At 44.8% G+C, this 27,069-nt stretch overlaps 7 protein-coding genes across 22 annotated transcripts; 2 read left to right on the plus strand and 5 right to left on the minus strand.

Moving 5' to 3' along the window:
• Positions 1–29: 29 nt before the first annotated feature.
• LOC110177285 (RUN and FYVE domain-containing protein 2) lies at positions 30–9,760 on the minus strand. Of its 13 annotated transcripts, none has more exons than XM_020943935.2 (7): positions 8,512–8,680; positions 7,503–8,338; positions 3,961–4,394; positions 3,648–3,898; positions 3,180–3,585; positions 1,272–1,369; positions 30–989 (listed from the first exon to the last, which is right to left on the minus strand). In XM_020943935.2, exons 2-7 carry the CDS (start codon positions 8,311–8,313, stop codon positions 362–364), a joined length of 2,628 nt encoding a protein of 875 aa, XP_020799594.2. In that variant the 5' UTR covers positions 8,314–8,338; positions 8,512–8,680; the 3' UTR covers positions 30–361. The 13 variants fall into 13 exon arrangements, with proteins under 13 accessions (XP_020799594.2, XP_086693022.1, XP_086693023.1 ...); XM_086836896.1 differs by having other exon boundaries at positions 7,365–8,338; XM_086836897.1 differs by having other exon boundaries at positions 7,365–8,335; positions 8,512–8,677.
• LOC110177286 (uncharacterized) lies at positions 4,373–6,885 on the plus strand. The gene is made up of 5 exons (XM_020943942.2): positions 4,373–6,018; positions 6,073–6,329; positions 6,386–6,455; positions 6,585–6,679; positions 6,738–6,885. The coding sequence occupies exons 1-5, from the start codon at positions 4,506–4,508 to the stop codon at positions 6,795–6,797; spliced, it is 1,995 nt and encodes a 664-aa protein (XP_020799601.2). The 5' UTR covers positions 4,373–4,505; the 3' UTR covers positions 6,798–6,885.
• A 40-nt stretch (positions 9,761–9,800) lies between the features above and the next one.
• On the plus strand, positions 9,801–11,887 carry PolA2 (DNA polymerase alpha subunit B). The gene has a single exon (XM_020944079.2). The coding sequence runs from the start codon at positions 9,911–9,913 to the stop codon at positions 11,720–11,722; it is 1,812 nt and encodes a 603-aa protein (XP_020799738.2). The 5' UTR covers positions 9,801–9,910; the 3' UTR covers positions 11,723–11,887.
• A 93-nt stretch (positions 11,888–11,980) lies between these two features.
• Positions 11,981–15,279, minus strand: LOC110177381 (uncharacterized). Of its 4 annotated transcripts, none has more exons than XM_020944080.2 (5): positions 14,809–15,279; positions 13,648–13,770; positions 13,245–13,561; positions 12,974–13,096; positions 11,981–12,830 (listed from the first exon to the last, which is right to left on the minus strand). In XM_020944080.2, the coding sequence occupies exons 2-5, from the start codon at positions 13,651–13,653 to the stop codon at positions 12,353–12,355; spliced, it is 924 nt and encodes a 307-aa protein (XP_020799739.2). In that variant the 5' UTR covers positions 13,654–13,770; positions 14,809–15,279; the 3' UTR covers positions 11,981–12,352. The 4 variants fall into 4 exon arrangements, with proteins under 4 accessions (XP_020799739.2, XP_086693029.1, XP_086693030.1 ...); XM_086836903.1 differs by having other exon boundaries at positions 14,387–15,013; XM_086836904.1 differs by lacking the exon at positions 14,809–15,279 and adding an exon at positions 14,446–14,792.
• Positions 15,280–19,122: 3,843 nt separating this feature from the next.
• LOC110177384 (filamin-A) lies at positions 19,123–20,675 on the minus strand. The gene is made up of 4 exons (XM_020944086.2): positions 20,397–20,675; positions 19,946–20,320; positions 19,577–19,886; positions 19,123–19,528 (listed from the first exon to the last, which is right to left on the minus strand). Exons 1-3 carry the CDS (start codon positions 20,539–20,541, stop codon positions 19,591–19,593), a joined length of 816 nt encoding a protein of 271 aa, XP_020799745.2. The 5' UTR covers positions 20,542–20,675; the 3' UTR covers positions 19,123–19,528; positions 19,577–19,590.
• A 527-nt stretch (positions 20,676–21,202) lies between these two features.
• Positions 21,203–24,182, minus strand: TTLL6B (Tubulin tyrosine ligase-like 6B). Its single transcript, XM_020944073.2, has 6 exons — positions 23,575–24,182; positions 23,215–23,511; positions 22,996–23,149; positions 22,303–22,937; positions 21,700–22,237; positions 21,203–21,594 (listed from the first exon to the last, which is right to left on the minus strand). Exons 1-6 carry the CDS (start codon positions 24,027–24,029, stop codon positions 21,481–21,483), a joined length of 2,193 nt encoding a protein of 730 aa, XP_020799732.2. The 5' UTR covers positions 24,030–24,182; the 3' UTR covers positions 21,203–21,480.
• Positions 24,183–24,325: 143 nt separating this feature from the next.
• Positions 24,326–26,284, minus strand: pll (serine/threonine-protein kinase pelle). Its single transcript, XM_020944075.2, has 2 exons — positions 25,743–26,284; positions 24,326–25,683 (listed from the first exon to the last, which is right to left on the minus strand). The coding sequence occupies exons 1-2, from the start codon at positions 26,060–26,062 to the stop codon at positions 24,498–24,500; spliced, it is 1,506 nt and encodes a 501-aa protein (XP_020799734.2). The 5' UTR covers positions 26,063–26,284; the 3' UTR covers positions 24,326–24,497.
• Positions 26,285–27,069: the final 785 nt, after the last annotated feature.

Below are 27,069 nucleotides of genomic sequence, written 5' to 3' on the forward strand. Positions count from 1 at the left end.
ACGTAAATAAATTATTTTAAACTGATAAATACACTTTTAAGGACATTTATTATTTTAATTTGATTACATAACTCAATTAATACATAACGTCAAGAGTCAACTAAATAAATCTCATCTAGACAACACTATTTTTAGGGGCGGGGTTAAAAGCATTGTAGAATGTATATAAATTTAGTCACAAGAAGAAAAAAACCAATTTGGTAGGAACATCTGACCTTTCGTTTAGATTTTTTACTTTTGTTGATAATTTGTAAAATTAAAAAAATAAAACTAGAAACTATTTGGAGTCACAAAACTTCAGGATTCTTCAAATTCTAATCCCCGCCCTTATGGTTTTCCAGTCACAATAATTTATTTATTATCATTTAGCGGCGTAGCAGGTGTCACACACCCGCACCGGCTTCCCTGGCTGCCCCTGGGCATTTAGCAGCCGGAGCGTGTGCTCCGAACAGGCCTTGCAGAAAATCTCTCCACAGCTGCGGCAGTGATGCTTCCGGCGCGTAAGATTAAACTCCCGCTCGCAGGCGGTGCAGTGTGTGGCAATGGAATCGGGTGCCCAGATGCCGGGGCTCCCCAGCGCCTCCGGCGTGGCCTGCAGCGACTGTGCAGAACCGGAAAGCAGCTGCCGCTGGCGTCGCTCCTGGTCCTGCATCTCGGATACCTTCAGCTTGCTGACGCTCAGCTGAATGCCCAGTTCCTCCAGCGTGGTCTGTGCCTCCGTCCACTGGGTGCGCACCTTGTCTAGGTCGGCCTTGAGCTTGCCATTCCTTTCCTTCTCCTCGGCCAACTCCTTGAGACAGGCCTGGAGTGTGGATATTTTCTCCTTGAGCTTAAGCTCCTTCTCCTGCAGCGAGATGCGCCACTCGCGCTCGATTCGGGACTCGGCCTCCGCCCGGGCAGCTCGTTCCTCGCTAGCTGTCACTTGTGTAGTCAGGGTTTGGGACGTGGTTTTCAGAATCTCGCCCAGGTTGCTTTTGTCGTGGGTCCACCTGTGGAAAGGGTAATAAAATGAAGCATATTGTAGACTATAACAGTTGCCTGAGGTACCCGATCTGTGATGCCCTGAAGGGCTTGGGACTAGTCAGCAGTTCTTAGTTAGTATTTAATTATTGACTCTTAATATCTAAAAATTCTCTATTTAAATGGTAATAATTTAGTAATTTCAGATATTTAATACAAATTATGCATTAAATGCTTCAATTTAAAAGCACTGACTAGCTCCCTCCGTTTTTTTTAGCACTAAGCACAGTCAATTCCCATAGCTTCCTTACTTCTTCTCCAGCTGCTCAATAGTGCTCTCCATGTCCTCCTTCTGGACCTCCAGCATGCTCATTAGCTCCGTCTTGTGCGTTAGGGAGGCCTTGCAGTCCTGCCAACGAAGAGAAGAATTGGTTGTACCAGCGTCGAATGGAAGGACCCTCTTCATGGGTTGTTAGTAAGATGTGGAAAATGAAAGACTGGGATTCGGATAAGTTTTATTTCTCTGGGATCGATTTAAAAGAGTACGAGCACTAGAATACATAGGCTGATGCTCCACAGCAGAGTTACATTGTATATAGATTTGTATATTCATATATAGGTAGTCTCAATATTTATTTATATAATTACAATACTTGTTGTTTTCGACTAGGCGGAGTGTATAATTACATTATATTTAAGCGGTTGCGCGGGGGTTGAATCCATATGTACATACATATGTATAATAAACATCTCTGAAGCCTCCTCTAATCGCACTATACATATATACATACATACGTCTTTATTTAGTATAATCATCGTATATATAATGTTTGTTTACGCGGGGACTCTGACTCTGGGAAGATAATTCGGCTAACAGAGGTTGCATACTTTGTAATTAATATAACCTTTAACAATTTGTATTCAATCCACTTTCGGGGAGATCTGGTCTACGGCTTAAAGGCATTCTATATCGTACACACACAATACCTATAGAAAGCTAGGGAGTCTATAGTTTTGGAACTGGACGCTGACTTTGAGTGCTAAAGGTTTGAGAGAGCATTCTAGGCCGCCTGTTTCGATATTCATGTTTTAATCTTTTAATTTGAGATCAAAGTCAAAAAAAAACTTAATAAATAGACATAATTGATTTTAGACAAATGGAATTCATTTGAATTAGGGATGAGATATTTAGCTTCCTTCACTTAAAGAACGATATACCGGCTCCTTAGGTATAAATGCAGTCAGGCACTGAATCCATTTTGGTAATAAACCTAATTTTAGTTTCCCTTTCAGGAAAATCAAATAGAAAAGTTAACAAAGGGAAACGATATCAAGTTCTGTGAGGGTGAAATTCGAAACTGGGCCATTTACATATATCGACAGAGGATCATCTTATTCTACATTTGTTCAGAGACTTAAGTGTCTGCAGTGGCTTTCTGCTCCCGGCACAGGACATAATCACTGCGCGATCCATCGCCAGACCCAAAGTGCTGGGTCACCGCAGCCGCGGCCTCGGCCAGTTCATCGCTGAGGGACTTGGCAGATGTGGGCGTCTTCACGTCCTTGCTGCTCTCCTGCAACTCCTGTGAATTCGGCGGCTCCGGTTGACGCGGCGACTTCCTGTACTTGGCCGGATCGAAGGGCGGAAAGGCGTCCATCTTGAGGTGCATTCGCTTCATGGGAGGACCAGCGTCTTGCTTGTGCTTCTTGGTGAGCGCTTCGAACTTCTCCAGATTCTGCTGTCGCCGTGTGTTGGGCGAGCGGTCTCCACCAATGGCTCCCGCTCCAGCTCCCTGTCCCGATCCCGGTCCATGGTGCTGCTGCTGGTTGTCGACGAGCTTCGACTCGTACTTCTTTTCTAGCGATTGTAAAATGTTACCAATTTGTGAGGCTTTCGTTTGCAGGCGCGAGACCATCTCGCCCTTCTGTGTGAGTTCATCTTCACATTCCTGGTTGAATTTTTAGAGGGGATTACGTTTTGACTTTTAGGCTTAAACCGATTCTTACATTTGGAGCTAATGATCAAATAATAACTAAGGAAACAAAGAACAAGAACTACGGATGGCCAGATGATGATGTGGTGATGAGCGGTGAGATGTTGTGATGCTCGGGTGGGATCGGTCATAAGGAGCACAGAGAGCTCACACTGTGAATCCTTGAATCAGACTGTTTCCTAGCCAACCGATCCGCCCCGTTGATGTTTGCGTGAACCTACTCACCTGCAGCTTGCGGTACATCTCCAGGTTGATCTGCTTAATGTCATCCAGCTGGCGGCGAAGCGAGACTATCGTATCCTGCTTCTCGTGGATGTCCTTCTCCAACAGCTTCATGGCCATGTCTGACTCTGCCTTAAGGGACACCTGCAGCTTGAGTTCCTTCTCCAGTTCGCCAGTTTTGCGGCGCTCTTCCACCAGCTCTTCGGAAGCCTTCTCCTTGTCTTTATTCTTATCCTTGTCTCCCGAACCAGTGGAGGTGTTATCCCCTCCGTGGCTGGACTGGCGCATAGCCTGGTTTTCGGCCTGGAGGGCCAGCAAACTGTTCCGTGCGATGGCCAAGTCCTCCTTCATCAGGGCATTCGTGGTCGTAAGGGACTCCACCTTGGCCTGCAGGTTGCCCACAGTGGCGCTGAAAGATGGGGGAATAACTTAGCCGAGGAAAAACACAGGCGGATGATGGAGATAACCTACTTGAGGTGCCTGTTGAGCTCCTCTATGTAGTTCTTCTGGTCCAGCACCGCAATCATATTGCCTTGTCCGGTGGCATCCAATAGCGCCGGCGGTGCACTGTCCTCCGGCGCGGCATCCGCGTTTCTTGAGCTGGAGCGCAAGTACAGGGAAAAGTCGATGACACCCTGCTGCGAGTCCAGATCCTCCTCCTTGACGCAGAGATTACAGTCGATCACGTTTAAGCCCACCAGAATGCCCATTATCACAACGATCTGGTTGGAGAAGAGATGGGCATTAAAAGGAAAGCCGGAGAAGAACCGGATCAGAAGCAGACCTCGTCGCTCATCATTAGCGCATGCGGCTCGTAGTAGTCGTACAGAGAATCCTCCCGGTGCTCGATGAGTGCCTGCAGGTAGTCCGAAAGCTTCTTCTGCATGAGGGCAATCCTCAGCCAGGCCCGGGCCCTTCCAATATGAGTCCGCACCGTGGGCAGGTCCCTCACGCTGGCCGTAATGTCCTGTGCCTCCGGGCAGTAGTGCTCGACGCTCTGCAGCAAGTCCCAAAGCTCCTTGCGCGGTCCCAGGAGACCCTTCTTGGGCCTGAGGCCGTGTCCCAGCACATGCTCGATGACGATGAAGAAGTGCTGCAACGGCAAGTGGTCTGAGTCCAGCATGCGGCCATAGCGCAAGGACTGCTCCAGCAGCTCCTTGACCACCAGCTTGCAGATGTTCACCAGGTTGCTGCGCTCGATCTCCGCCGTGTCCCGGGCTGCAAAGGGTTTGGAGGGATCCCAGGATTAGAGACTCGTGCGAAGAGCAGGCTGTGCTTCGAAAGTGCTAGATTCACTGCCACATTCACATCCAACTGACTAACTGAAAAATGAACTTTCACGTGCTATCGTGGCTGCTGTTTTTCCTGGCGCCCGGAGGTTGCCCCATCTACAGCATCAATGTGTCCACTCTGGAGGTGCCCACTGATGATTTTCAGAACGAGCTGACCCTGCATACGATGCTCAGCTCCGAGCTGCAGCAGCATCGAAATAACCTAGATGCGACAACCTCTTCTAAGAAGCGAAGCTTTCCGCCGAAGTTTTTACAAGAGCTGTCTAAGATATCGCGAAGTCCTGTCACACCAGCCACCTTTCTGGGCACCAATCTCTTCGATAGCCAACGGAAAACATGCTTCTCCATGGAGGAGATGGCATTGATGTCCGCCCGACAGACTTTGGAGCAGCTGGTGCCCAAGTCCTATCCGAACTGCCTGCTCACCGACAGCGTTGTCCACATGCTGATCCGGTATGTCAATACTGTCAATCGGATCGTGCAAGAAATGTCGGACGAGACAACGCGACGAGTGCCGCAAAAAGCCTTCTATGACGCGTTAGGCGGATACCTTCGATACTACCTGGTGCCCGCGGCCCAAGTTTCCTATTACGCTGGTAGCCTTAAGTTGAAAACCATGCAGTGCTTGCTGAAGATCAAGCGGCAGAGCTACGTTGTCCTCAACACGAACGGGAATGCCTGGCGGTCTCCGTCCAAGGATATAATGTGTCAGTTCAAGAGTTTCAAGATCGAGCCCATCGAGCTGAGAGGCTCTAAGTTTGAGGATGGTGCCGCCAGCTGTAGCCAGCTGGATCAGCACTCTGTCTCGCAAGATTCTGATCAGGGACAGATGATTGTGCCCCTACCGCAGCTTGAGCCGGTGGATAGTGAGGGCCACTTGAGTAACATATTCCTTCCTTTCCGACAGCGACGCATCTACAACCTGCGGTCTCCTATCTGCGCCCGTGTGCTGGTGAAATTTTTCAAGACCGTTACCAGTTGCCACCGCTTCCAGGGAATGAGCCAGGCCAGCTACAACAACAAACTGCTCAATTGGATACGGGAGAACGTGGACGCGCACTACATAGACGAGGTGTTCTACCCGGGTCTGGGCGGAATCCTGCGGATTCAAGAGACGCTGCTGTATTTAATAAAGAAGGATAACTGCAAAGAAGACGACAAAAACAATTATGCAGTGGACTCGCGCAAGGTTATTCGTTCGACTGGCGAATGGCAGGAGGATCCAGAACCGATCAAGGAAGAAAAGAGCCAGGATGTAGAGCCTGCCGAACAGGAGAATGTGACAGCCGTTGATAAGGAGCCCGAGGAGTGCCGCGAGTGCAACAACAGCTCGCTGGTCTGGTACATTGCCGCCATCCTGGTGCTACTCCTAATAATCATCTTGATCGTCATCTTCTGCTGCATGCGACGTGGCAGGATGCGGAAAGACAAGGTTCAGCCTATGGATGTCGAGGCGCCACCGAGTATAAAGCCCCAGCCACCCAAGAGCGTAAAGGAGCGACCGAAAGGAGGAGACAGTCGCAGCACCTACTATGGTAACCAGGAAAACAGTAGGTTTAACGCACTCCTAAAGGAGCTATTAATACTCTTCTCTTGAATCCCAGACCGTTCATCCTCCTCGTTGAACTGTCAACTTAAGCAAAAGTGTTTGCCAACCAAGTTCACCAGCAAGAAGGAACAAAGCTATTACCGACTTGTCTCCGCAGAAATCTCGCCGCAAAGGCAGCTGGTGTCCTTGTCGTCACACCAGTACGACTTGACCCCAAGCTCGGATATCGAAGAGAAAGAGGCAGAGCAAAAACAGAGGCGGGAGAAAAAACGGAAGGGTCGAAAGGAAGGAGTGTCAGGTCAAAGTAGGACGGTGAGTTCAGAAGAGTTAAGTCCCCTTTAGATTCCTAAAACCAGAATCGCCTGCAGCCCAAATCCCTAGTTGACAGAAAGAACTCATCACCAGTGGAAAGGCAGAAAGCCAGCAGAGTGAGGATCGGTAAGTTATTTTTTTTAAGGAATATGAAAAAGGTTTCAGTTAAGTAATGTTAAGGGCCTCTAATTGAAAATTGTTAACCCTACAAAAAGGCACAGTTGAAACTGTAATTATCCTTTTACCCAATACCAGATACGGAGGACTCAATTTACGATTCTCGCCGGCATAGAAAAAAGTCAGATGAGATAAGGGCAGGCAACTCAAGTAGGCTGAAAGGCGGCACGGTGGTAAGTCGATTAAACTAATTAAGTACGTGGCATTTGAGATTAATCTCGCTATCTAAAGTCATCTCCACATTCGACGAAGGACACTCCGAGCTGGGAAACTACCTTTGATGACGTCTAAGTGGCAGTGGCAGGGAACACCACCAATTTCTTTTTCGTTGCATTAATTATATTTTTTGTTAAGAATAAATTAAAAGCCCTTCAGTTAAGCCCCTATCGAGACGAAAAAGTGCAGGCAACTAAATGTGCAACAATGCAGAAAAGGCATGCAAATAAATCCAAGATAACACCCAGGCCAATGGAATGCCCAGAACCAAAAGCGCATAGATATAATTAATCTGTAAGATCTATTCTGGGTTTCGAATCGGAACTCAATTTAGGTAAATGAGATAGTGAGTCAGAAGAGAGTTATAAACTGTGGCAAAAGCTATGCACTACAGGATACTTTGCGCTCTTGAATAATTAATAGTAAAGCAAATGCTTAGCACAGTAATCAAGCTTACAAAACTAAACCAAAATGTTCTCTAGCCAAAGAAACGTCAGCTATTGGTCCTGGATATTCCGTTTGTATAGTTGGCCTGCGTGATCGAAACCAATTGTGGTCGAATATTAATAAAATAACAAGAAATGAAGAGATCTACAAAATAGAAGGCGTGCTGGGCAACAGAGGCAACAAGAAGCGACCTACAGAGATGCGACCACTCGGCGAAGAGGCCGACACTCTGGTGCTGCGACTGGGAGTGCGGCTGGGAGCCGAGTGCCGTGGTGCCACTGTGGACCATGTCGCACAGCCTGCGGCCGATAAGGTTTTCAATTGCCATAATACCATTGTCCGTGATGTCCAGGGCACCTCCTCCGCCGCCGCCGTTGCCGCCACCGCCGCTGGTGCTGCCAGTGGACAGTCCAGAGAAGCGCTTGCTGTTGCGCTTGCTGGAGTTGGAGCCACTGGAAAAGTGGCTGGAGCTTCCTGTGCCACCCAGTACATCAGTGGTGGTGTGCGCTTGCTGCTGGCTTCCAGTTCCGCCGGCCACGTCAATGTCCTGCAGCTCCTTGAGGCACAGCCATTCGCCATCGACGGACACCCGGAAGTTGCATAGGTATATGGTGTCCTGGACGCCGCCGGCCAGCTCCTCGCTGGTATTGGCATGCGAGGCCTTTGGCAGAGCAATCGTGGTGCTGCCATTGTTCGCCTGGAGAGGCTGTTGCTGCTGCTGTGGCGGCACGACCAGGGGTTGCTGTGGCTGCTGCTGTTGCTGCTTTGGTGTCTGCACTGGCTGTGGGGGTGGGTTCTGACCCTTTTGTGACTTGGCTGACGTTGCTGTCGCCGCCCTGGTTGCTGCTGCTGCCCCAGTTGCTGTTGTTGTCGCCGTCTTGGCAGCCTTGCCAACTTGTTGTTGAGGCGCCTTCTTGGTTGCAGCCCCTGCTCCAATTCCTCCGCCTGGTGTGCTCATTGTTGGCGTTTTCACTGAACTCCTTAGTGGCTTTGAACTGGAAGTGGAACTGCCACTGGCACTGCCTGCCGTAGTGCCGCCAGACTTGAGGCGAGTGCTGCTCCCACTGGTGCTGGTGTTGTTGTTGTTATTGTTGCCGCTGGACGACAGCTTGGTCTTCTTCGTATCCTCGACGAGTCCTCGCATTTTGCTAAGGCTTCGAAGCTGCCTGCTGTGTATGCAGCATTCAGTATGTGAGTGCGTGGGCGTCCGTTTTTATATGGGGGGAATCGGCCATAAAAATACAGATATACATATACATGTATATGTATATATCGATGTTAGGTGGTGATTAAACTGAAAGTTTCCTGCTCAGCAGTGCTTCCTTCACTTGGATATTGTTACCTTTTTGTGTTGTGTTATCCTGTTGGAACCTCTTTTGAAGAGGGATTTTCTTGGAAATTAACCAAATAACGAAAAATACTCGCCGCTACGATGTTGCACCGTTATTATCCTTCTTGTGTACGCGTTGAGTAAGACTAACGTCGGGTCTGTTTTATCCTATTGATTTATCAAGTTTGCAAAGCTTTTACCCCACGAAAGCTTTTTTGATAAGGGTATTCTTTAGAATATAATATATGTATATAGAGGATAACCCATAACAATGGTTATTTTTTTGTTTAATTTTATATTATTATTAATTTTATGTTATTAAAGAAATAATGGTAGTAATTCCCCATAGGCATATTTAATATTATTTAAATAAAAAAAATACAATTTAGTATACAGATTTATTAAGCTGATAAAAACTAGCACAGGAAAACTAGCACTCGAAATTAATGCATTTTTGCCTTAGTTGTAATCCATTTTCTATTCGGCCTCATAACAAAATTACAAACTACAAGGGTATAAAAACATGGGCTTCGCGAATTTGCCTTTAGTTTCGTTTTCGTTTGGATTTTTTTTTTTTATTTAGTACCCAACACTACAGATACTTAATTTGCGACAACTTTTAGATATCACATAGCGTGAAATAGTCGCGTTCTTATCACTCTAGTAAATAATGTAACAGAACTTGTCAAACTCACCGCGTTTCAGCCTTTTTGCCATGATTTTCGAAGGCGACGGAGTGGTGCCTGCTTCCGGTGCTGTCGGCGCTACAGGTGGTGCTGGCATGGGCGTGGACTGCTCTGGATACGGGTAAGTGGTCGTACCATCAATTACTTCAGATGCAGCCGCTGCCGCGGCAGCGTTGGAGAACTGCGTGGAGATGTGACTAAAGATCTGGGAGGAGATGCTCTCCGTACGCCGAAAGGTGTTGCGCAGGCGGTCGAACGAGGAGCCTGATGCAGACGCAGGCGTAGTGGCTGCCGTGGGGGGCGGAACCGGAGACGCGGCACTTGGGGAACGCGAAAGCGATTGGGAGTCGTCGCTCCGTTCGCGGCGCACTAGCAAATCGTCCGTGCTCATGGCGAATCACTCACTTCACAACACTTTCTTCGCCTTCCTGGACGATCACATGAATTAGGGCGTCGCGTTTAAGAACGAAATTGCACTTGTACACGGAATAAACAAATCAAGTTTGTCAATAAAAATTAAAACAGCTGTTGCATCGCGATAGGGGTGGCCGATATACTTATCGCAGTTCGATAACACGGTCAGAAAATGAGTCGCCGCTATCGATGTTCAATTGCAAACAAGGATGCTGCGGATCCGGCAACCCTGTGCATGGTTTTGCCGCCAAAAGTAATAGTGAGTTTATTTATTTACAAAACCTGAAAGGCAAATAGGACGCACACCCCGAATGGACGTGGAAATAAAACAGCAGTTTGACGAGATGGGCGTAGAGCCTGCGGAGGCGGTGCTGGAGAAATGCCTGGAGCTGGCCGTTTCGTACAACGTGCTCGACGCCACCGAGTTCGTGGAGCAGTGGATGGCTTTCAGCTTGTCCCACCTCCACGGCGACGACCCCACAACCGAGAACCTGGGCGAGTTCGAGCGCAAGGTACTGCAGTTGAGGAAGGACAAGGTTGCCCCAAAGGCCAAATCGTATACTGCAACCGCAAGCTCTGGACCGGACTTGAGCTCGCTGGCCACCTACGGCGTGATGGAAGAAGACCAGATGATGGACGACTACGTAAGTGAGTCAGTTTCAGACTCATCCGCAATGCACACGCCGAAGGCTAAGAAGGATAAGCAACGCTCCGCCGCCCTCAAAGGCGGAGTGCTATTTAGTCCCGTCAGCTACACACCGCAATCGGCTAAGAAAACGCTGGTGGAAGCAGGAACACCAAATGCCACTGTAGCTGGCAAGCCGGGTGACATTGTAGACTCCTTTGGCCATCCCAAACTTCTGGCCGGTTCCAACTGGCAAACCCAAGTGGAGCACCAGCTGCCAGTGACTCAAAAACTTCTGCACAAGGACGCCCCGCTGACCATTGCCAATCTGGGCTACATGAACGACTTGCTGGGTGATCGATGCGACGACTTGCACGATCGCCTCGTGGACACCGGACGGGCTCTGGTGGAGAAGAAGCTGGGCCCAGATGGAGTTGCCGAGTGCAGTTGGTATCCGCAAGACAGGCAAACTCTGCAGGCCCTTCATTTGCTCCATGCCGTGGGCATGGTACATTCCGAGGACGACGGACCTCTAGATGCCCACTCCGCTTTTCTTTCCGTGACAGACGCCGACGAGAACAGTTTTCTCTCGCTAAACTTCTCCAGGATTAAATCAGCCAGCATCTTCCCAGGACAGGTGGTGCTGGCAAAGGGATTCATACCCAAGGGCAACTCCTTCGTGGTGGAGGAGATCCACACAGAACGGAAGCTGACGCCTCCCGCACCCTTGAAAGTCGACAGAGAGTTACAGTTTGTGGTGGCGGCCGGTCCATTTACACACAGTACTGATCTGATCTACGAGCCACTGCACGACCTGCTTAATTACCTCAAGGAGCACCGTCCCAACGTGCTGGTGCTTACAGGGCCCTTCCTGGATGCTGATCACAGTATAGTCAGCGAACTGGCCGAGACCTTTGAATCATTCTTCGAGAAGATGATTGCCGGGATAATGGAAGTGGTTGGAAGTCACACCACGGTGCTGATGGTCAGCAGCCAGAAGGATGCCATGGTGCACTCGGTTTACCCCACCCCGCCACCCACTCTCCGCAAAACGTATCCCAACCTTCACATGCTACCTGATCCGTCGCTGGTGGATCTGGACGGAATTACGCTGGGCGTCTCCTCCACTGACGTCGTGGATCATTTGCTGAGCCACGAGTTTGCCGCAAACGCTGGTGAACGGATGCATCGAGCAATTAACCATTTGTTCCATCAGGGCTCCTTTTATCCAATATATCCACCGGTAGACGAAGACATGGCCTTTGACTCGCAGCTGGCTCTCAAGTACGCCCAGATCAAACAGCTGCCAAATGTACTCATCCTGCCCGGCAATCAGCGACACTTCATTCGTCTGGTCAGCGACTGTCTGGTCATCAATCCAGGACGCGTGGCAGACAGCAAGGGCGGCACTTTCGCTCGCTTTTTGGTGGCACCGTCTGTGCCAGGAAAGTCGGCCAACATGTTCAACAGTGTCGCGTGTCAAGTGCAACGTATCTGAAATTTCTTAACCAAAATAAAAGCCAACAGCCAAGTATACATTGTACTTCTAACCTGGTTAATGAGGGGATTGATTCGAAAGGTAGCTGGTAGCCTAGTTAGTTGCTATGCAAATGTAATTAATGTATATCTTAAATAATTAATATATTCTCCTTTGCTCAAATAAGATATTTGCATTATTTGGATTTGCTTCTTAGTTAAAGAATTTTGCTTACTTCAAAGGGGCCTAACGGCTTATTTGCTTTGTGCTATTCATAAATAATCGTTAAAGCATTTATTAATTTATATGTATAATAGTTTACAGCTAAACAGTAGGAAATGGTGTCTAAACGTAATGTACTCGCTAGGATCTCTATGTACGATGGATCTCGCTCGCCCCGATAGCGAAATCAATTCGATTTCGAGGGAGCGCGACCGACGAGAACTAAAACTCCGTTGTATATTTTAACTATACAAAAAATACTGTATGCCGTGTATGTTGTGTGTGTCCCATGATGAACTTGGCTGCAACTCAGATGCGGTTAAGTAACTGCGTGCCACCTTAAGTAATCCTCGCTTGCCGTCCCGCTTAATTCATGGAGCTGCTTCGTCCAACAACTCTCGTTCAGTTGTTGGGCTCCTGCTTGTATTGTTATTGTCGGTTGTTCACCCCCTCCGGATTGTGGCTGCTGACCATGCTATGCTCCATATTCTTGACAATTACATAGTTGGTAATGTGGTTTATGGCCTCGTCCTGCAGACGCTCTGGCCAGCGCTTCATGTACGACTTGATAAAGTCGCCAAAGGTATCCACCTTGTCCGGAGTACTCTTATGGGTGTCCACGATGTTCTTCACAATGTCCACGAACTTGTCGTAATCCTCATGGGACTTTTTCATCTTCTGATAATTGGCCACGCCACCGTTGGTGTTTCCACCGCCGCCGCTACCTCCGCTTCCACCAGCAGTCGCATTCATTTGCTGATCCATATTGTTGTCGGCCAAACGGGCGGAGGCAGCAGCAGCCACCGCCGCCACGGCCGCCGAGGAGGCCATGAAGTTGTCCACACTGCCGGCATTAGGCGGTGGTTGGGAGTGATCCATAAAGTGCCGATGCATGCCGTACTCGGTCCTATAAATAAAAACATTATTAATTTAAAGCCACGATATAATAAAATTGATAAATGCTATTTTAATAATTGAAGGATACATTATCCCGTCTTATTAACAAGATAGTTCTATTGGCATTACTTTTTAAGGATTAGTAGTACTTACTTATAGAACCCCTCCGTGTTGTTACTATTAAACTCTTGCTGAGACATTGGATTCTTCCAAACTGGTGACTCGGATGTAGAGGGTAAACTGCTAGTATTAGAGGCACTCGTCATGCGTTTGTCTCTGCGAAGTGATAAGAAACATTAATACCTGGTCTTTTAACAGGCTTAGAGGTTAAGAGAAATGTTGTCCTAAGAACTCTTAATACGTCTGTGCATTTTGATAGTTTCTCTTAACCAAAATATTACAGATTTTATGCATAAAAACCCACTTGTAACCGGTGTGCGCGGCCAGACTCTTGAATACATCATCCACTTGACTGTAGAACTTCCAGGTGCTGATTATGCCCGTTGTTTCGAAGGTCTTCTGCTCCTGACGGTAGCGCTGCGTTAAATTGTTGACTTTAAAGTGAACCTCTAGAGCTGTTACAGGGACACCCAGAGAAGTTAACTGCTTGGCCATTGCCACATAGAGATGGCCATTGCGTTTAATGGTGCGCAGCTCATAGGCGCAGACTTTCCATAGTTTGATCAGCTCCAGAACACCACTATCCTCCCATTGTCGACGCTTTTTGTTGAATTTTTCATACTGTCGGGAGTGAAGAAGATATATATTCCAAAGATATTATTACACGATATCATTACGGTCGCGGTTCCGACGAGGAGCACACTTACAGGCATTTCACATGGGTCTCACTGCCGACAACTGGGTTCGCCCAACAGACTTCGTCTGCCAGCTGAAGCAGGACATGAAGCGATTTATCCTAGTAGACAAGCATAATGTTCATGCATCCACTCCTGAAATGAAATGTGTGTATTATAGAAAAATATATATAAGAAAGTAATTAACTCTCAAAATACATGGATTTTGAATCATTTGAGCTTTGGAAGGGTTCGTTTCTAATCACTGTGAAATCTTAAGAACATCCCAAGTCATTTAATAATGGTTCGACATTTTATTATAGACTGCATACTGCTGTTTGAAACAAAATTTTACCAATTACATCAAGGTAGCAGTTTCTCATAGGTGTGTATTCGAATGAAGGATTTGTTATGTGATTACTTCATTTATTTATTTATGAATCGTACGATAGCATAGTGCTTGTTTTATAATTTTTGGCGAGAAATTAGAGGCAAGTATGTACTTATTCCCATCACAAAAAATGTTTTTATTCCAAAATATCCATGCTGAACAATAAGTGCTTCAAATATCTAATTTTTAGTGCACTTTAAAGGTCGTCTGCGATTATCACTACAGCAAGTAAATAACACTCGAATGTATTTGTTTATATGCCACTATAACGCCCATTTCATTGCACTTTTCAAAGTGTTCATGGAAACTTTAAAACACCGTTTGATATTCCTGTCGCCGAGTGGGCGGCTAGGTCGCCCCCCAAACGCGATTATGACTTGCCTGCGCCCTACTATAATGCTGTCATTATAATTCAATTATCATTAAGCCGGCACACACACATTTACACGGCACTGCCTCTCGCCCGCCGCTCACACACTCCAGGCGAACGGTAAACAAATATAAATAGTGGGAGCGAAACAAGTTGTAAATCGCATTCGGCAGAAGGAGACAGCGAGAACGAAGTGGATGCGACGACGGCTGGAATCGAAGTGAAGCGGTAATTCAAGTATACGAGATGCGGATGAAGATGCTCAACGACGGCGACGCCAACGCCAACGCCACGACATTGGCACTTGCTGGCCAATGTGGGGATGGGGAGAGCCTATTGTGCGGCTGTAACTTGCGGGGGGAGATGTTACTTTTCTTGAATACACACGCACAACTTTTTCCCTTTCCTGAGATACACACACACACGTACGTACTTCACATCAGATTTTCTTGCGTCGGTTGCATTCTGCGGCTAGGCTCCTCTCCATGCACGAACAGTAGCGGGGCAACAACAACAGCACACAGCGTCACCAGCGACCACAAAACTTAATAATAAGTCAAATAATTAAATTTTAATTATCTTCAAGAGGGAAACACACGAAAAACGTAGCTCCTATGCGCAGTATAATGATGTTCTCCGGAGAGCAAGACAGCAACACGCCAAGAGCAACATGGTGTGAGCGGTGCAGCTAGTGTGTGCGCTCAGCGCGGCGTTGCCAGATAGGCGGGAGCGAAAACGTTGTAGCTTGAATGCGCCAAGGTGGGAAATTGAAAATACAAGCGGGGTTATGCTTCTTTGCTACCATTAGGTACGTCCATTGGCCAGTCATCTGTGATTTATCTTGCCCTCTCCCATTCCCTGCCTCCAATCCAGGCTCGGCTCGTTAGGGCGCCACAAAGCAAACGCATTTCATCGCTCATCATCATCAACCGCCCCCTCCTCTCCAGAAGCCGCTTTTGTTGGAGCATAACACAACACACACTCGCAAACCGATGCGAACACGGACACGTATTTGCCGGTCATCATCATCATCATTAGGTTGTGCGACGATGGCAGCAATAGCAATAGCAACAGCAACAACAGCGCCAGCTCCCAAATGCGAACGTCATTAGCGGGCTAAATAACAAAAAATGATAATGTTGCTGCCACAGTCGTCGGGCTTTGGTGTAATCATCATTAAATTGCACATCGTCTCGTTACGCGGGGGCAACGCGGAGGCAGAAAAAGGCGAGGTGGATGATGCGGCGGGGGAGCAGAAAGCCCAATAACAAGGTCACCAGAATTTCATACGTTTATTTTTATCCCATTTTGAGGGATTTAAGCTTTAAGTGGAAGTGAAATTGGGACCGATGGTGACAACCATATTGGAGGAAGTTAAGTTTATAACTTTTCACACACTTTTACACTAAAGTTTTGCAAGAAAACCAACTCATAATCTTCTAAAAATGTATTGAAATTGCCGAAACAAAGTCTTTGACAAATATGTACTTTAGTTTGAAGTTTGAACTTCAATTAAAAAATATTCTTGAAATATTTGTGTTTTACTAATAATAGAATAATGTTGCATACACATTGTAAAATATAATAATTTATAAATGTTTGTCCCGAAAAAGTAATAATTTTTAAAAGCTATTTTATTTAAAAGAGCAAATTATATACATACAAAAATAACAAGAAGGGGAAATGACTTCGGAAAGTCTTAGTTTATATATTCTTGCAGTTTTCAGTTTAATTAGGAACGAACCGGAAATCGATCATAACTAAGTTGTATTTAGATGACTATTTTTATACCCTTGCAGGGTATTATAATTTCAGTCAGAAGTTTGCAACGCAGTGAAGGAGGCACCTCCGACTATATAAAGTATATATATTCTTGATCAGGATCAACAGCCGAGTCGATCTAGCCATGTCCGTCTGTCCGTCTGTCCGTCTGTCCGTTTCTACGCAAACTAGTCTCTCAGTTTTGAAACTATCTAAATGAAACTTTGCAGTTAGTCTTCTATATACTCTCACTCGTATATATGTCGGAACGGGCCGAATCGGACGACTATATCATATAGCTGTCATAGGAATGATCGGAAAAGTTTTACCAAAAAAATTATAAAATTTTTAGTTTTCAACAGAATTTGATCAAATTTGAGATATAGCCATTCCATATTATTCTACAATTTTGTGTAAAATTTTATGAAAACCGGACGACTATATCATATAGCTCCCATAGGAACGATCGAGAAATTAATTCAATTAATAAGTATAACATTTTCAGTTTTCAACAGATTTTCATCAAATTTTAGATATAGCCGTTTCATATTATTCTACAATTTTGTGTAAAATTTTATGAAAATCGGACTAATATATCATATAGCTCCCATAGGAACGATCGAGAAATTTGAGAGGAATGAGAATGGCGGTGGCTGTTGTCGGAAGACTGACAATCGCGGTGGCGATAACATTTTTAGTTTTCAACACAATTTAATCAAATTTAAAATATAGCCATTTTATATTATTCTAAAATTTTGTGTAAAATTTTATGAAAATCGGATTACTATATCATATAGCTCCCATAGGAACGATCGAGAAATTAATACAATTAAATTTATAACTTTTTTAGTTTTCAGCTGATTTGAGGTATAGCCATTTTATATAAGTCTTAAATTTTGTGGCAAATTTCATAAAAATCGGACGACTATATCATATAGGTGCCATACAAACGATCGTTTGATGTAGAGGAAAAATGCAAATCTGTGGATGTAAAACTGCAAATATAATATGTATAGGTGAATGAAATGAAAGCAGGTATTACTTCATTGTTTTTTAACACAAATATATATAATTTATATTGTATGGATTCCTATTCATAGAAGTTCTATCTGCAAGGGTATATAAACTTCGGCGTGCCGAAGTTAGCTTCCTTTCTTGTTTTTTTTTGATAATTTCAAGTTTAAAAAACTCATAACTTAGCCAAAACAACGTTAATTTAAATTCGGAAATCTTTCCTATGGTAGTTTTTATTAAATTAAATATTTTGCAATTTCATTTTAACATTTAAACATACTAAATTTTTTAGAAATTTTTGAAAAAAATCATATTTTAAGAAACTCATTAATTTTAATTCGAAAAGCTTTTCGATGTTAGTTTTTGTTAGGTTAATAAATCTGCATACTCCATTTAAGATTTTAGAAGATTCAATTTTTTGCCAATTTTCGCAATTTTTAATGATGTAACCCCTTATGATTTTTCGCAAAAATCGAAATGATGTCGAAATTTTATTTTTTGCCCAGACATGGCTAGATTGATTCAGCTTTCGATGCTGATCAAGAATATATATAATTTATGGGGTCGGAAATGAATCCTTTACCTAATATTTACAAAAACCCGATTTTTTGACAATTTTTAATTTTTAATGATGATGTTTCGCAAAAATCGAAATGATGTCGAAATTTTATTTTTTGCCCAGACATGGCTAGATTGATTCAGCTTTCGATGCTGATCAAGAATATATATGGTTTATGGGGTCGGAAATGACTTCTTCATTACGTTTCATGCTTCGGACTTAAATTATATTCTTCAAAAAGGTATAAAAAACAGACAATTTTTATACCAAATCTAAGTTTTTCGGACATCATAAATAGGCCGAAATTGCATATATTTTAACTCGGAAAGCTTTTCTGTGCGAGTTTTTAAAGCACTAACAAATCTGCATACTGCGTTTGTTGGTGCAAATATAAGCTTTTGACTTAAATAATAAAATCCTGCAAAGGGGTATAAAAACAGACAATTTTTGTTAAAAAATATAGTTTAAAAAACTCATAACTAAGCCAAAAAATCATTAATTTTAATTCGGAAAGCTTTTCTATGCTAGTTTTTGTTAGGTTAATAAATCTGGATACTCCATTTAAGATTTTAGAAGATTAAATTTTTTGCCAATTTTCGCAATTTTTAATGATGATTTATGATTTATGATTTTTCGCAAAAATCGAAATGATGTCGAAATTTTATTTTTTGCCCAGACATGACTAGATTGATTCAGCTTTCGATGCTGATCAAGAATATATATGATTTATGGGGTTGGAAATGAATCTTTCACCTAATATTTACAAAAAACCGATTTTTGGCCAATTTTCGCAATTTTTAATGATGTAACCCCTTATCATTTTTCGCAAAAATCGAAAAGATGTCGAAATTTTATTTTTTGCCCAGACATGGCTAGATTGATTCAGCTTTCGATGCTGATCAAGAATATATATGATTTATGGGGTCGGAAGTGATTCCTTCACTTAATATTTACAAAAAACCGATTTTTGGCGAATTTTTGCAATTTTTAATTCATTCATTTAATTCATTTTTGGCAAAAATCGGAAAAATGTCGAAAAATTTGTTTTTGCCCGGACATGGCTATATAGATTCAGCTTTCGATGCTGATCAAGAATATATATGCTTTATGGGGTCGGAAATTACCCCTTCACATCTTTACAAGTCACTGACTAAAATTGTAATACCATGCAAGGGAAAATATGTTTGTAAATAAATGAATATCATTAAAAGAAAGCCGTTCTAAGTTCGTGGATTTGTTGGCTTTAACTTTTTCCATCTCAGGCCGTGAAAGTATAGAAAATAAATTTCCCATCATCATCATTAAGAGCAAGGCATTGTGTGGCTTCCGCGTTTTGAGTCCTTTCACCTTTTACCCTTTAACTCAACAGAGATGAGCAATTCCTTTTCTAGGAGCTTTCAAAAAACTAAAAAATTACACACAAAATTTATTTTTGTACAATTATATAAACACTACTTACATAAGTATATATAAAAACACAATTTACGGCACATTTAAAGACTATATTATTAAATTGTTTTTATTTAATATGTACTTTATGCATGCATACTTTAACTATTATTATTATTTTTATCTTAGCTGTAAACATTGGTATTCATTTTCATTTCGTACATTTGCCGGTCATCATCATTATATACATACATATGTAGGTTGTGAGGCGACGACAGCATCAATTCCAAATGCCAACGTCATTACCGTTGAACAGGGCTAAAAAGAACCGTGTTCCAGTAGCCATAATGCTTCCGTAATCATCATTAAACTGAACATCCCCTCAGGGAACCACTCGGAGGATACAAAGATAGAGAAGACATAGAAATAGCTCCAAATCAAGGTCAGCAGATGTTCTCGTACACAACCGGAAACTCACATTGATTACGAATCCTAATCCGCTGTAAGGCTAAACGGCGATCCCGGTATGTGCTGTTCCCCCCACTTGGCCACTAGGACATAATCGCCGGGATCGCAGACACGGTAGGTAACGCGATGGATGTTACGGCCCAAGTGCTTTACCACCACCTCCTCGCAAGGGCCTCGCTGTCCCAGGACGCCCACCAATAGCATGTTGCTGCCCGCCTGGCTGCAGTCCACCGTGAACTCATTGCGCTCCAATAGACTGACGTGGGTAAGACCCAGGCCTCGACTGTGCACCTTGCTGACATCCGAGTCCAAGATGGGGACTGATTGGCAAAAAATATGTAGGTCATTCAAATAAATCTTTAGTTTTTAAGTTAAATACCTGTCGAGCTCGCTGGCTTCCCTTCCACAGAGTCTGCAAGGCCTGCTATGGCCACAATGATGAACGGCGACCTGGGCAACGTAACTGAATTGCACTTGATGTGCACCTTATAGAGTCCCGCTCCGGCTGCCAACTGGCAGTCGATCTGAAAGCGCTCCGGATCCAGCTGCTGCTGTTGGACAGGCTGAATGGGCTGCCCACTGGGACCCTCTACGCGCACCTCAAAGTTCCCCTTGACCCCGTTCCGTTTGATGACGAAGCCCACCGAGCTATTGACCCTCATCGCGCCACTGGGAAAGTGGAGCAGCTGCACCTTGCCGGCATCGGTCAGTTCGGGTGCCACATAAACCCGGGGCGGCTCTGCGGGATAGGCATCTGCAAGGCGGGGGTGTGTATAAATAGCTATTTCGATGTTTACTTCCTCATAGCCGCCATCGGGCACTCAACTCACCCGCATCGGGCGTGCGCTGGTAGCGTCCAAAAATACCGCCTTCCTCCGGACTAAGGGCCTCCAGAGCACCACTCCCACCGGGACTGCAGGCGGTGGTAGCTGCCGCCTGGGTATTCAGGCGCATTTCCTGCGACACTTTAAACATGCCGCAAGTATTTGGAAAATATTAAAAGTTGTATGATTTTCAAAACAACTTTTCTTCGCGAACTTAATTAACGGCTGCCTGGGGCGTGGACTGGTCCGTGCCTGCTCCTTGGTCCGACTGATCTCAGTGCTCTGCTCCCTCTCTTCAGTCGAATACAATTTCAATCGAGTATATGGGGATGTGCTCTCGATGCTCGATCTCTGTACTCTCAAAATGTTTATGATGTTTGTTTGCCGGACGGGCAGACTGCCAAATATATGTACACACATTTACGCGGATCAAGCTAAAGTTGAGTGCCAGTCCGAGGCAGTCGCGGTTCCAATCTAAACAGAAAATTCGGAATTTCGAATACAATTTAGGTTGAATTACTCAATTGACACCATTTATTGATAAATAACGCTGTCGGAAATATATTGTTAAAAAAAATATATCAGTATTTACTCACTATAAAAGCTTTCTTTAAAACAAAACTGGTGTTTATTTTGCATTTACTCTATAAAAAGCTTTAAACAAATTAGCATCGGAAGTATTTGTTGAAAGATATGTATATGTTTACTGGTCCTAATAATGAGTGTTTATAATTAAAATATAAATAAGAAAAACAAAGATATTGAGAACTATTTTTTAAGCCATATGATTAACAAATATTAATTTAAAAATGTATAGTTCAAAGTATTTAGTTTATTACATACATTTGGGGAAGAATTTTGAATCAAACTGTTGTGTTGTTAAAGTACAATATGTTCCTCTGGTACTTCAAGTGGTAAAGTCTGGAATCAAATCTCAAAAAAATCACCATCATCTGAACTTCTGCATTCCGGGTTTTGGGCTTCAATTAAAGATGAAATAATTCCGTCCTTTTTCCAATTACAATCGAATTGATAATAAATTTTATAACACATCTACGTACAAGAGGAGTGGTGCTCGAAATGCAGAAATTCATGGATGGATTCGTCTGATGTCAAAACCGTTTATCAGGTTGTGGTAGAGATGGGGATAAACGATCATGTCTGTGTTGGTCAAGTGACCGGACTCATAGAGCGAGGTATAGATCTGCAAAAAGATGGAATAGATTTAAAATGGTCTTCAAAAGTTTACTATACATTTTTACTTAACCGTTTTTTTATTCTTCTTAAAATTGAGTTCTGTTTAACTTACATTTTCCGTGATCTTAAGCGTCCTAATGGACTCCGTGCGCGAGTGTAGCCAAGTGTGGCGCAGGCGCTCCTCCGCATCCGAAATAAAGCCCGGCGTCCAGTTCTCCTTCATCCGGAAGAGGGTCATCCGGTTCTTTTCACGCACAGCTCGCGGCAGAAGGCGCGTTCGCTTCGGTCGCCCATTGAGCATCTGCTCCTGCTTGGCCTTCTTCTCTTCGATCTGAAGGCGCATCTTTCGGGCGAGATCCTCCCGTTTCTTGCTGGCAGCCGTTTCAGCAAAAATGGACACCTGATTGGTCTGCCCGTAGAAGCGGGTGTAATAGTCACCCTTCGATGCATCTGGTGGCGGCATTATTCTCCTGAAATTGCCCATGTGGCTGTCCTCCCAGGCGACCTGCCGGGCCAGAGCGCCCTCTTCCTCGGTCTCTGCATCAATCTTTTTGGGATTACAGTTGGCCAGCCGTTCTGAATTGCCGAGATTGGTATCTATTTTGGCCTTAGACGCGGAACCTGCATAAAGACGAGCCCGGGGAACTGCCCTGGGATAGAGGAAGAAGCAAATTCGTACCGTATTCGTTGCAGGCACCAGTTCGATTCTACTTACGGCTCTCCCCTGGTTTTAAGCAGTCGTTGCTTGACCCTCTTGCGATCCTCCCTGAGGATCTGCCTCTTGTCCACGAGCCCAGTGCTGACAAGATTCAGGGTGTCTCGGATAAGTGGGCGTTTCACTTCCCTGTCCACCTGCTCATTGGTGTGGAAGCTGGGCGAGTGGTTCACCTCTAGGATGTAGGGCTTCAACTTCCAGTCCACTAGAATGTCGAAGCCGAGAATCTCGAAGCAGGCCTGGATCTTGTCATGTCCCGGGAAGCAGGCGTGGTAATTGTGCTTCAAAACAGGCCAAGCACTCAACACCGTCTTAATGATAACGTCGTCCACGTTGGTCCAGAACTCGTTTACGTCATAGTTGTGCCGTCTCATCCAGTTGTTGATCGCGCTCAGTTTTCGCTTGCTGCCGCAGTCGTCGTTGTCGCACAGCTCGTAGTGCGAGTTTCGCTTGTTGACGGAGTAGTTGGTCAGGTGCATGTAAAGGTCATTTGAATTCCCAGGCGTGGGCTCAACGTACTTATTGGTAGCAAATCTGGCCAATCCCTCGTTGTACACGAAGATGCGTAGCGGATCAACGGAAGTAATCAGCGTGTAAACACGCAAATCAAACTTGTAGCCATCGATGAGGAGTGGCTTTACATATTTAAAGATAAGGTATTACTTGTAGCAAAGATATGGGTGCTTCTCTTACCTTATGTATGTACGTCTGGCAGATGAGTCTGTCATGAGCTCCAATCGACTTCAGTTCATTTGTCAGCCAAATGCCACGTCCCTGAGCCCCAGAATCCGGCTTCAGGATGAAGGTTCGCTTGTGAGTTAGGGCATAATTCATGGCGTCTCCATAGCTATGTTAAGTAGAGAAATTAAGGAAATTGAAGATAGTTTTTACATATAAAAATAAAAAACTTACTCTGCAGGTAGCATCCACGTCCTGGGAAAGATCTTATAGTCAAAGGGGTACAACTTAAGCATCCGGTTGAGGTTGCGCGAGAGCAGATCCTTCCGACAGATCTCGATCATACCCGGAAAATGATTGATCTGCTGGAAGCGTTTCATGTTCTTGAACAGCTCCACACCGGGAAATGAGTCCGACCAGAAGATGTTCCACAGTTTCGATTCCTTGACCAGCTTGAATCCCAGAGTCTTGGATATTTTGCCGATCATGCCGTAGCGGGAATTGGCCACACAGATGGTGCTTTTGGTATCGCTGCGATTAGAAGGGACTGAGCATCAGTCTTAACTTTCAAACAAAGTGCGTGAGAGATCTCACCTGGAACGCTCGGGGTTGTGGCTGACACCGAGTGGGGCCGCAACCCGAGTGGGACATTCCACGCGATAACGCTTGTTGTTTAGCTGTATGAAGCCATTCAGCTTGGCTTCCGCCGACGCCATCAGCCCTGGCTTGGGGCTCTCGCGGCCGGAACACTGCCCGCCATTCAGACGGTAGTTGGGAGACAGGTTGCCCATCGACTTTCCGACAGCCTTTTTCTTGGGGGACCTATACTTCTTGATCCGTCGACGCGGAGAGATGGGCTGGGCTGGGGGCGGCGAGGGCGAGCGCTCCGAGCTGAACCACTCCCTGTCCGAGCAGGGCTGTTCACAGATCGCCATTTTCAAAGCGCGGGAAACGCGCGTCCTGTTCTCCCTATCCTTGCGTACCTTCTCCTTTGAGAAGTGACGCAGCTCCTGGATCCTCTTGTAAAACTTGGAATTTTTCAAATTCATTGCGGGTTGTCCTTGTCCCTGATGGATCTCGATTCTCGAAATGGAAAATTTGCTCTTGATAAAAACTAAAAACCATGAAATATGGTCGACTTGATTATGGTAGCCGGAATCCTTCTTATCGAATAAAAACGGTATTATTTTGCTGTGTTTGTGTTACGAAAAGGAAAGAGTAGTAACCGAAATGACGCTAGAATCAATACAAAAACCAAACAATTCATGTTTTAGATTTTAGAGGTATTACATTTTGTAGCATACTTTCCGACACCATTTCAAGGCACTTAAAAATCAGGAGCGAATTCTGTGGATTTATGGGGCTTTATATACTACATTTCGATTGAGCATACATATATTCAACCCTTGGAGAATATTGTAACGATTAATTATAGTGCTTCGAGTTACATATAAAAAGCAGGTATACAACAATAAAACAATAACATAAGGCACTTAATAACTTAGGTCACTGAAATGCTAATAAAAATCATTGCGGAATGGCTTAAAGCGGTTGAGTACTGCATCCATTGAGGGACGATCCTGCGGATCCAGAGCGGTGCAGTGCAGTCCCGCCTCTATGGCGCACATACACATGTCCAACTCTTCGCCCAGTGGCGTCGCAACGTGCTTGTCCAGCAACTCGGTGCGATTCTGCCGCCAGTGTTGTTTGACGTAGTGCAGTAGATCCTGTTGCAGGTCGTTCTTGGGCAACCGATCGGTCACCTGTCGTCCAGTAAATACCTCTAGCAGCACTATGCCAAAGCTGTACACGTCCACGCCTGTGCTAAGCTGCTTGGAGTTGCGAAACTCTGGAGGCAAATAGATCCTTGTTCCAAATACCTTTTTCACCTGCATCACTGCATCAATAGACTTGGGACCCTCCCGCGCCAGTCCGAAGTCACCGATCTTTGGCTGCAAGCACTGATCCAAAAGAATGTTCGCTGGCTTGATATCCCCGTGGATAAGCGGAGTGCTACGAGCTGTGTGCAGGAAGTAGATGCCTCTGGCTGTGCCGTGACAGATGCTGAACCGTTGCTGCCAGGTTAGAGCTGGCAATGGCTGGTGTGACTTGTGCGCCCGAAGACGATTCTCCAGCGAGCCGCCCTTCATCAGCTGGTAGACCAGGCAGGGCTTCTCGCCGTTGATGCTGTAACCGTACAGTGCCAGAATATTGTCGTGCCGTATGGTGTTGAGGTACTTAAGCTCGTTATAGCTTTGTTGCAGCTCCACCTGGTTCTTGTCGATGTTGGGGCTGCGGTAGTTCATCACCTTTATGGCCACGTCCAGCTGCTTCCACTCGCCTCGATAAACCTCTCCGAATCCACCCTGTCCGAGTCGATTGTCGGGACACCAGTTATCTGTGGCGATTTCCAGCTCAGAATAATCGATCTTAAGCAGGGATTCGGCTGCCCTTTGAACCGTGCTGATGTGAATGTTTCCCAGCGACTCCAGACTAGGAATCTCCTCGGTCGTGGTGGTCCGATTGTTGTTGGAGTTGCTAACACCGGAGGAGGAGGGAAAGGGCGGGCCATTGTTCACCTTGGCACTGGAATCCGGCAGAGCACGCAGCTCGCTGATGGTCGGAACACTCCTGGGAATGTACCTGTGCAAATCTTCGCTCACATAGTCTTTAATCAGCCGCATGGCATTGTGGAGCTTCAATCTGTAAGGCAAACGGTGTTCATAATCCAACGTAGTGTTTCTTATCGCCTTTATACTCACTTCTTAAACAAAGCAAACAATGTCTGAACGGTGTGGTTGTACTGCCCACCCCAAATGTTGAGGAACTCGTTCGACGCAGACCGTCCCCGCTGCTTCTGGCTGCTTATCTGCTCCACTTGATCCGGATAAAGCTTGACGGCCATCGCCAGCTGCAGCCACACATCCAGGGCGTCCAGGTGGGCACAGAGCTGGTGACGCACCGGCAGAGGCAGCAGTCGAATGGCCATGGTGTCATCGATGTGGGATCGCGACCTGGTCCTATTTCCGTTCGCCTGGTCCTGGGCCAGAGCCACTGCCTCGGCAGTTTCTGCGCCACTCATCTCGTTGGTTGGTGGGCGGGATAACTGGTCGGGGCTGATTCATGCAATTTCCAGATGCATTCAGCAGGGGAAAGCTGCTATCTGATAAACCTGTTGCACAGCAAAGATCGGGGAAAAATCCCAGCTCACTGTGCAGTCTGGCAACGACGATGCATTGAGCGATCCATGACATATTTAAGTGTGGCCAGCTGTCATGACACACAGATTTACGATAGTATCGATAATAATATCACCGACTGTGCAGCCCTAACAGGTCTAGCGGACCACCTCTAATTGCTATAGTTCATCCTCTTTTTTTCATTCCACCGCAAAATTCTGTTAACTGTCTTTTTTTCATTTCACCCGCAAAATTCTGTTAACTCTCTTTTTTTTTAATTTCATTCGCTAAATTCTGTTAACTCTCTTATTTAATTTACCAGAACTTCTCTCGTAACGCTCTTTTTTGAGAACACGAGAGCACGAAAACGAACAGAAGATGTTCATTAATAAAGATTTCTATATTATTTATGCTACATGTTAATTTAATATAAATAAAATAAAAAATATAAAAACATCTGTTTAAACGAACATGGTGTAACTACATGTATTCTATATTGAGGAATATTTTATATTCCGTTTTTGTACAAATAGGAAATATAATGTAGCAACTAAAGTATAATTTCTTGTACATTGTAAAACGAGAAACTTAGTTGGATTAATGCCTTATTATTATTATAAAACAAAGGGGACCAATAAAAAAAATAAAATTAACCCTTGCAAAGTTTATACAACATAAACTTCTTGGGAACGTTATATACACATTTGTTAAATGCTAAAAAATTAATTTACTATTCTTTTTTACTGGGTTTGAAACTATTTGACATTTGGATATATTACAAAAAGCATGTGAAAAATCGTGTTTTCACGGATTTCTTAATATCTCGGATAATCAAACGTGTGCATCAATACCCGATATGACAATATGAAGGACATTTATTGTAGTTTTACCCTACCAAGTTTCAATTTCT

The sequence above is a fragment of the Drosophila serrata genome, unplaced genomic scaffold, assembly GCF_035046125.1.
Source record: "Drosophila serrata isolate PLE 108 unplaced genomic scaffold, ASM3504612v1 contig_295, whole genome shotgun sequence".
In the NCBI taxonomy this organism is placed as follows: Eukaryota; Metazoa; Arthropoda; class Insecta; order Diptera; family Drosophilidae; genus Drosophila; species Drosophila serrata.